The sequence below is a fragment of the Centroberyx gerrardi genome, chromosome 17 (genome assembly GCF_048128805.1).
Source record: "Centroberyx gerrardi isolate f3 chromosome 17, fCenGer3.hap1.cur.20231027, whole genome shotgun sequence".
NCBI classification, from domain to species: Eukaryota; Metazoa; Chordata; class Actinopteri; order Beryciformes; family Berycidae; genus Centroberyx; species Centroberyx gerrardi.
The window spans coordinates 1583807-1593457 of NC_136013.1; the positions used below are offsets into that span (position 1 = coordinate 1583807).

A 9651-nucleotide genomic window follows, 5' to 3' on the forward strand; every position below is an offset into this window, starting at 1 on the left:
CATTTTAACCTGAAACTGTTGGTTTTTGCCTTTGTTAGCTAGCTAACTAGATAGCAAGCTAAATTAGCAAAGCAACCAATGTTAATGTTAACATTCAACTAGCCACTACTAATGCTAGCCTCTGCTACATTACCTTGTCAGCAAATCAGATGTATTAACAACAAGCTAGCTAACAGAAGAGTCAGCTCAGTTAACCTGAACAAACTGTTAGCTAGCTAACTAGCCAGCAAAGACACTGGTGTTAATGTGAACATGCTAACGCTAGCTGCTACTAGATTCGTTAGCTAGTGTGCTAATCAGATGTGTTAACAACAAGACAGTGATGTTAGCTGACCAGATACTATGGTTAGCTAGCTAACAAGCTGACATTATCTAAACACTAAATCAATCAGATGGATCAGTGATGAAATGATCAGTTCAGTCAGAAACAGACTAATGTCAGGCAACCCAAACAAATCAAGTTAGTTAAAGGAATTGGTCTATATCGGCACCACTATTGGTCACTGGGAGCCGCCCAGTACAACCAGTCTGCTGCTGTCTGCCGCTGTGCAGCTCTATCACAATATTCAACTCATTGATCCAGGCAAAGAGGGTCAGCTGTAAGAGTTAGGGGCCCCAGTCCCTGTGTAGCTCAATGGGGAGCAAGGCACTAACACTGCCAGGGTGAGGGGTTCAATTCCCACATGTTGACATGTTCTGGCACCTGTTGTCTTAATATTTTCGGGAGGAAATGGGTTTACTTGACCCCCGTCCTCTCATTACAGTTGCATTTTGGCACAGAGAGGTAAGTTTGAACTTCACTACCCAGAAACCCTGTGGGGTGAGGTCAGTAATTAACTAAATGCTTTCCAGCTTAACTCGCTGCTGTTCAGGAGACAGTTTTTGTATTTCCCTCTTCAGTTTGGATCGGTCTCTTCCTGTGTGGAGAAGATTTCCCACCAGAGAGCAAACTGACAGCAGAATTTAATTTGGACAAACAGGGAGAATCTACAGCGGCTCAGTCAGTGGAGATGAGACGCGACGTTCTGCTGTCGCATCACTTCCTGGTTCAGACTCAGAGGACAGCTGCAGTTTTACATGGAAATCTTGCCTAGTGCAGCTTCAGATGTGAAGCACGGGACCAGTGAATGGTAGAATGCTTGGTTTCTAATACAGTGAAGTCTGTGTAGTTTAGGTTAAAAGAGGGTCATTGACTGATACTGAGTGCTACTACAGATGGCACAGCCTATGGCACTGCACATTATCCATACATTCAGTTATTGAATATTCCTCTCTGTCTCACACACACACACACACAGACACACACACACAGACAACTAATTACCCTCTCACAGTAGGTCACGGTCCCTTTATGTGGGAAAATGTCAGCCACAACATGCATGGAAAGAGTTCAAACAGCCCTGACTCTTCTTCTGCTGCTTCATTATTTAGGCTGCAGTAAACTCCGGGGTTTCCAGTCTTGTACAATTTCAATTCTACTGCATGAGGTTCCCAAATGTTTAAATGTCAAGGCTTTCGATTTTGTCTGAGCGACCCCGTCTGAGACAATTATCGATGTTGGATACGGTTTGGTACAACATTTTTTATGCTTTAGGGGGGAAGATAACATTGAGGACAACAGTCACTCTCACTTTGCTGTCTTCAAATGAAACAATAGTGAAATTGTGCTGTTTCTTTTTGTGCTGAAGGACCTCCTGGACGCCTCTGAAGGACCCCTGCAGGTCCAGGGACCCCACTTTGGGAAACACTGCTCTACGCTACTGATGCCAATATCAAAGTGTGCTGGAGAATATGAATGTGTCGGTGGTAACTAACTTCTGGTGATGCCATTACTAACACCTGATTTAAAATCATAATCCAAAACGTTTTCATATAAATAAATGTTTATCACGGATTGATTCCAACAATTCTACGTAATATCTAACTGCTGAAGTACGATTCCAAAACAAAAGAACGACAGGACGAAGGACGGATGGATAGAGATCCCGGAAGTTTACTGAGCTGAGGACGAATGGAAAGACCCAAGATAGAAAGACAGCAGTGATTCTCAACCTTTTTCATATCAAGGACCCTAATTTAGTCCACATTAGAGCCACAGACCCCCATTTGATGAGATTTTGCCTCTCTGACCCAAATCTGAGAATATTTTTATCGAGACACTATGATCAGAACATTCATTCTTCTACATTCTCTAATTATATTAACTTCTAGTAAATGAAATAACGGTGATGTTTAACAATTCATCAATTTGCTGGGGACCCCCTGGAACCCCCTCAAGGAGCCCCTGGTGGTCCCCGGACCCCACGTTGAGAACCGCACAGTACAGAGCCGGCTGAATCAGCTGGGGAAATGAACAGCTGTGTCTTAATTAATCACACAGTCCATCTCAAACTGTAAGGAAGCGTCTCTGTTCACTTTCATGAGAAGAACGTTCTCTCAAAGACGATTCGGGAAGAACTTTCTCCACAAGGACACAAGTGTCGACTCGGCGCTCTTGGAGTTGATAATCAGCTCTGTGTGTCTGGCAGGTCTTTCACACAGGAAGTGATGTGTTTACATGCCATGTTTCGTGTTTGTTTGGAATCAACAGAAGAAGAAGAACTGGGTAGTTAGCGTGAGCAGCGATAGCCACCATGACTGAACAAAGAGAAGAGAACCTCAAACTGCAGCAACAGAAAATCCAAAGAAGAAGAACCAGATGAATACCAGATGGAAGACGCTGATGTTCTCTGTGTTGGCTAGGAGACGGTCGCAAGGTGAAAAATGAATAAATATAATGATAAAAACAACAAGATTAAATATGGACTCATTCAGGCTGAGCTGAGGGAGTGTCACCAAACCCAATTAACACCCATGAGTTTTAAGAAACTTATTTTTTTTTGTTCTTGTTTGGAGAAACAGGTCAGAAGTTATCAGTTGTAAAGACATGATGACTCATACAGTTTTTACAGTTTTTACAGTTTTTACATTTTACATGAACCAAGATGATTATGAGTCATCCTCAAAGAAAGAAATATGAAAAGGATGGCAGGATGGAATGAATAATAAATAAATAAATAAATACATAAATAAACACATAAACAAATAAATCAATCAATCAATAATAAAATAAATGAATTTAAATCAAATATGGCGGTGGGGTTTGGGCAGTAAGCCTGTTCTTGTCCAGCACAGTTGAACCTGTTTGTCACTGAAGTTTTACTTTTTTCCCTTTGAACTTTGAACAGTTAATGAACGAGTGGAAAACGGGGTGACTGTTAATATTTAATATCAGCTCCAGTAGTTTGGGTTTCGGGGTCTGTTTACCTTCTGGTCCACGATGGAGCAGGCCACCTCCCGGACCTGCCCGAGGCTCAGCTCCCCGGAGTCCAGCAGCACCGGCTCCCGGCTCAGACCGATCTGGATGTGGAAGGAGACCCCGCCACCTCCTCCCCCTCCCCCTCCTCCTCCTCCTCCTCCTCCCCCTCCTCCACCTCCTCCTCCGGTACCGGTGCCGGTGTTGTTGGTCCCCCCTAAGAACGGGAGCGGGCTGGGCGCACGGATCACCGGAGGCGCACTCATATGAACCTCTTCCCCGGTGGTTCCAACCGCGCCAAAATAATCAGAAATATGACAACAAATAAACAAAAACAGGTGATTAAATGGAGGAATAACGGCGGACCGGGACCCGACAAGTCCAGGCGGAGCAGAGGAATACTGTACCGGAGCCGGTGGTTTTAACCGTGGAGGGGTCGGACGCTCGGACGCGCTGAACCACAAACTCCAAGCGTCAAAAAGCGCATGAATAACATTTAAAGAAAAAGAAAAAAACGACGCAAATGACGACGGATTAACTGAAAAACAACTAAGTGCAATGCTGTGTAGCTGTGGAAAATAAATCGAGGAAAATGTGAGTTAGAAGAAGCAGAACTACAGAACTAGAGCAGAGAGAAGCGTGGAAACCGGTGATGCGGGTGACAGAGGCATGGACGTCAACTGGATGGAGGGAGGGGGGGGCGGAGGAAGGGAGGGGTGGATGGAGAGATGGAGAGATGGACAGTGGTTGTGACAGGCTTGATTTTATATACAACCTTAACTCTATAAACTGAGAAAATGGAGTTTCTTCCACATGCAAACACTGAAAATCATTTTGTTTGTTAATAAATGACAGAATAAATAATCTGTCAGTGGAAAATGAACCGCAGAGCTGAAAAAGAGGGACTTTCTTTCAATTTTGAATTGTGCTGAATTGGGAATGAACTGAAATTTAAATTTAAATAGAAGATGAAAAACAGAGATGGGGGGATGAGTGGATGGCTGGACGAGTGGAAGGATGAATGGACGGAGGGATAAGTGGATGCATGGAGGGATGAACGGATGATGTTAGATAAATGGAAGGATGGAGGGATAAAGGGATAAGTGGATGGAGGGGTGATGGATAATGCTGGTGGGGAAACGATCTGCTTACATTTCCTTTACAACCTGCTGAGGGAGTGTGTCTAGTCGTTTACTGTGGGTTCAATTAATAAATAAAATATATTCTACATGATCAGACTGTGGGTTCATAGATAGATAGATAGATAGATAGTTTATTATTGTCCTCCAAGAATAAAAATGATTTCCATAGGCTACAGTCTATCTACAGGCTTCTGCTTAAAGGCTTGAAATTAGTTTCTTAGTCAAATATAAATAGTGAAGTTGATCCTATGTATGGATTTCTTTCCAAAGCCTTTTTCTTTCCATCAGGGCAAATAATCTAAAATATAAGATAGTTTGGATTTGTTTAACACTTTTTTGGTCGCTGCATAATTCAGTTTGTGTTATTTCATAGTTTTAATTATCTTTCCTGTTATTATAAAATGTGGAAAATAGTAAAAATAAAGAAGAATGTGGTGTGTCCAAACTTTTGACTGGTAGTGTATATATATATAGATATAGATATAGATATAGATATAGATATAGATAGATATATGGACATGAAACACGTGCGTCTTGTTTACATTCAGGTGAAGCTGTGAGAGATTGCGTTTCACGTTTCACATGAACCGGTTCATAATAATAATATATAATAATAATAATAATAGTAAACTGTGTGTGAGCTGTGTGTACATTTACCACATCGCTGGTGAATGTACACACTGACCAGTACATGTAACATGTACAACACTGTCTGTAAATACACAAACTGAACACATATGTGTGTGTGTAGATGCACACAATGCAACACTATATAGTCTATTGTAAATATAGACATTCAACACTTTGATACAGCTGTTGGTTCCAAGCGTGTGTGTGTGTGTGTGTGTGTGTGTGTGTGTGTGTGTTTGTGTGTGTGTGTTTGTGTGTGTAAGCATCCCCATACTGCAGACTAAATCTATTGCCTCTCCCCAGTTTTAGTTAGAGTTTGGCATGAATCACAGACACACACACACACACACACACACACACACACACACACACCTGTTGCATCCGAGAACAGATTCCTCAGAGTGCTGCGGCTCTGTCGGCACGACAGAAAGTGGAGTGTGTTGGTTGCTAGGAGACACACACACACACACACATACACACACACGCATAAAAAGACACAAAGACAGCGCTGCCAGGACTCCCACGCCTCGACCTTGCTTCCATTTACTTCCATTTATTACCAGGACTGATGCCAGAATAGTGGCGTATGGTGTGTGTTTGTGTGTCTGTGTGTGTGTGTGTGTGTGTGTGTGTGTGTACCTGGTGGGGTCAGCAGGTCACTGTATAGATCCTGGTGAGAAACAGAACGGAGTATAAAGCGCCTGCAGCAGCTGATAATGTAATAACTGCACAGGAACCAGATTCTGTCCATATATAAAAACTGAGTCACTTTTTTTCACCTATTTACAATTATTGATAAACGTATTATTTTCTTCGTTCCATCATAACTTTCCTCCGACCGGATTTTGGTGTTCCACTTCAAACTGAAAGGTTTAATAAACATAAAGAAAGAGATTCACTTAAAAGTTAAATGTGTAATATTTCTGCTTTACTGAAGTATAAAATGAGCAGTAGGCTAAATATCAGCAGGTTCCTGGATGGTAGAGAGTGAAACAAAGTGAACACATTTCTGCATTCAAAACCACAGGAGCGGGCCGAGGCTGAAGGCTCCTGCCACACCAAGGTCCCTTCAAAAATCTGGCAATTTGTTTGTGCCTTGCTTATCGGCAAAAAACACACATCGGAAAATATAATCTGAGACTTTATTACTCATCTGTAGGGTGCTCTGGTAAATTCGGCATGTTTATAATCCTCCAAACAGCTTGAATTTTAACGGACCGGCCCATTTCATTACTTCACACAAAATAGCAACTCCTTACCTTCAATATGTTCCAAAAGTCACCAGACAGCGGGAATCGTAGCGATGTCAGGATCCTGATCACAGCAAGTGTCCATCGAACAAAAAAATGGTCTAACTTGGTAAAACATGACAGAAGGTTGATTGTTGTTGATGTGAAACAGTCCAACCTGCTGTTGATGGTGTCGCTCTACGGAGGGCAGAGTGTTGTTGTCATGACAACGCAGACCGCTAGAGGCCAGCACTGGACCAGAAATTACACAGAGACCCTTTAAAAACAATTCAGCAGCAGGACTAGTTTTTTCAGGAGAGATGACATCATCAGGATGACTAACAGGTGGGGCGGGGACTTTTTTCACCTATTTACAATTACAGAATAAGTTTCCTCCGACTGGATTTCAGTGTTCCACTTGTTCAGACTGAAAGGTTTAATAAACATAAAGAAAGAGATTCATTCAGCAGCATGACTAGTTTTTTATATATTGTCAGAATCTGCTTTGTCGGCGTTCCTTTATGTGCTAGAAGTGATTTTCAGACTGTTCCTCCAGACAACGGCAGTGAATGGAGAGAGAAAAAAACACAATTCTCCAGTCTGCTCTACCGGAGCAACAGATCACAGAATCACTGATTTTGGGGGTTTTATCCTGGAGGAAGAGACACAACACAAGACTCTACCAGAGATACACAGAGCTTTAAAGCTGCCACTCACTGGTTGTGTGCAGAAACCTGTGTGTCGAGGTGTGAGGAACACAAGATTCATTATCAGCCCCGAGGTGTTTTACATGAAGACAACAAGAAAACAACTGTCATTCAACCACAGCTCAACTGTCTTTATTTATAGGACAGAGACTGCTGAGCTGCGTTCACAAGGCGAACTAATTGTGAAGCAGGTTTACGCACATTTAACTTAAAGTTAATTTGCAATTCATATGTTACAGGTGTGAAAGACACATACGCTACTTTAATGGTTCTTTATTATAGGAATCCCTCTGTTTCTGTACATATGATCAAAGATGTTCAATGAAGATACTGTTAAATTTTAAGTTTAATTTTAAAGTACTCAAAGACGCTTTACATAGTAAATGAAATACACAAAACATACATGAATGACAATATCAATGAATAAGACAGTGAATAAAACCTTTTAAACATTAATAAATTATGGCAAATATCAATCGAGAGAGAGAGGGAAAAGGGCAAGAAAAGTATTTATTAATATATTTATACACATATATGATCAAAGATGTTTAATGAAGACATTGTTCAAATTTGGTTTTATTTGATTGGTTAAATTTAAAGTTTTTTCCCAGCAGCAGCTCAGTTTCAGTCGCATCACAGCTGGACTCGCTCCTGATTGGCTCCCTCACCTAAGAATGACTGAAATCCATCCAATCAGGGTCCAGTTTGCAGCATTTGAACTGAAAGCCTCCACTCAGCAGGTTTACCTCATTTGAATTAGAGGAGCCGTTGCTGTCGGCCAATCAGGAGCCAGTATTGTGACGACTCGGTCTTCACATTCATTCAGTTTAACTCATTCAATTCAACTTTGAACTGTCAAAGTGAATCATGAAGAACATTGTTCTGATCCTGAGACAGAGGAGATTTGGAAAATAAAATCATGAAAACTGAATAATATGGAACCTTTAAATGAGCAGAACCGCTTTATTCAGGCTGAGATATGTTTAATAAATCAGGTATCAGCACAGTTTGAAAAATAAAATCACGTTAAGGATGAATCCAAGTCTGTTTTTATAAACGAGGCACATATCCCAGACCAGACTGGAGGTAAAGGTTTGTTCCAGTACAGAGAAGAAAGGAGTCCGATTATATTGTCTGTCAGCCTGAAGGAGAGGACACAGCGTCCAGCAGGGTGTGTGTGTGTGTGTGTGTGTGTGTGTGTGTGTGTGTGTGTGTGTGTGTGTGTGTGTGTGTCCTGATAATCTTCATGCTGTCTCTCTTTCAGACAGGTGAATAGAAATTGTACAACAGCAGACACAAAGCTTTGTATAAACCTACAACTACTTCTCCAGGATAGATAGATAGATAGATAGATAGATAGATAGATAGATGTTATATATAGATGTTTTCCTCTCACCTCTGTTTTAAAAGGTTTCATCCCGGTGATTCATCCTGTCTGACTCTGCCGGGGTTAAAGGTTCAATTCCCACTGGATCCACGCTGCTGAAAATATAATAGTCTTTATTTATAGAGCGTGCACTGAAACAGTCACAGTGCTTTACAACACAAAAACAAATGTGACCAATACATTTGAAAGAACATGAACAATAAAAAAAGAGGAGTTTGATAAAAAAAGAAACTGTAATATGAGACATTCTAACCAATCCAGAAGCTAATGTGTGCTTTGTGGAGATTTCATTGAGACATAATGATATAAACCAACATCCACACAGCAGCAGCTGTTGCTGTTTTCACCTCTTTTCTTTTTCAGACCTGTTAAACTAGTAAACTTGTTAAACTAGTAAACTTGTTAAACTAGTAAATTTGTTAATCTAGTAAACTTGTTAAACTGTAAACTTGTTGAACCGGTAAACCTGTTAAACTATAAACTTGTTAAACTAGTAAACTTGTTAAACTAGTAAATTTGTTAAACTATAAACTTGTTAAACTAGTAAACTTGTTAAACTAGTAAACTTGTTAAACCAGCAAACTTGTCAAACTAGTAAATTTATTAAATTAGTAAACTTGTTAATCTAATAAACTTGTTAAACAGTAAACTTGTTAAACCAGTAAACTTGTTAAACCAGTAAACTTGTTAAACTATAAACTTGTTAAACAGTAAACTTGTTAAACCAGTAAACTTGTTAAACTATAAACTTGTTAAACAGTAAACTTGTTAAACAGTAAACTTGTTAAACTAGTAAACTTGTTACGGTTAGCTTAGCTGTTAGCATTTCTGCACGGTCTTTCGCGAGGTTTGTCCTTTGGGGCCTCCGTAGTCCAGCAGCTTTGCTGTGGTTTATTTACAAATGTGTTGTGGTTTCTGTCGCCCTCTAGTGGTCAGAAAATCACTTAGTGCAGCTTTAAGTCTCTCAGTAGAGTCAAACCAACGCTGAACAACTGTCCAACTTCAAAGCTGCAGCCTTCATAAGGCTGTTTGTCTTCTGTTCTCTTTGTTAAGTTTGTCTTCCAGGTTTGATTTTCTGACATTTTCTGCAGCTGTGGTCAGGAGGAACCTCCATCATATCAGAGGAGGACCACATGACTAGCCAATAAAGGGCCGATATCTGCCTAAAAACAATATGTCTTTGTAACCTTAGTGTAATGTTGGTTATTCAGTGTTCACAGCTGCCTCTTTATCCCTCTCTCCTCAGCAAGGAGGGATGTTG

The 9651-nt window shown here is 40.7% G+C and overlaps 1 protein-coding gene across 1 annotated transcript in view; it reads right to left on the reverse strand.

Annotated features, from left to right (window-relative positions):
* Nucleotides 1–3582, reverse strand: part of prkd1 (protein kinase D1) — a 60467-nt gene extending 56885 nt beyond the window's left edge. The window contains exon 1 of the mRNA XM_078289489.1: nt 3307–3582. Within this exon, the coding sequence (XP_078145615.1) occupies nt 3307–3561 (255 nt within the window). The 5' untranslated portion in view covers nt 3562–3582. The remainder of the gene's footprint in view (nt 1–3306) is intronic.
* Between the last annotated feature and the right edge of the window lie 6069 nt (nt 3583–9651).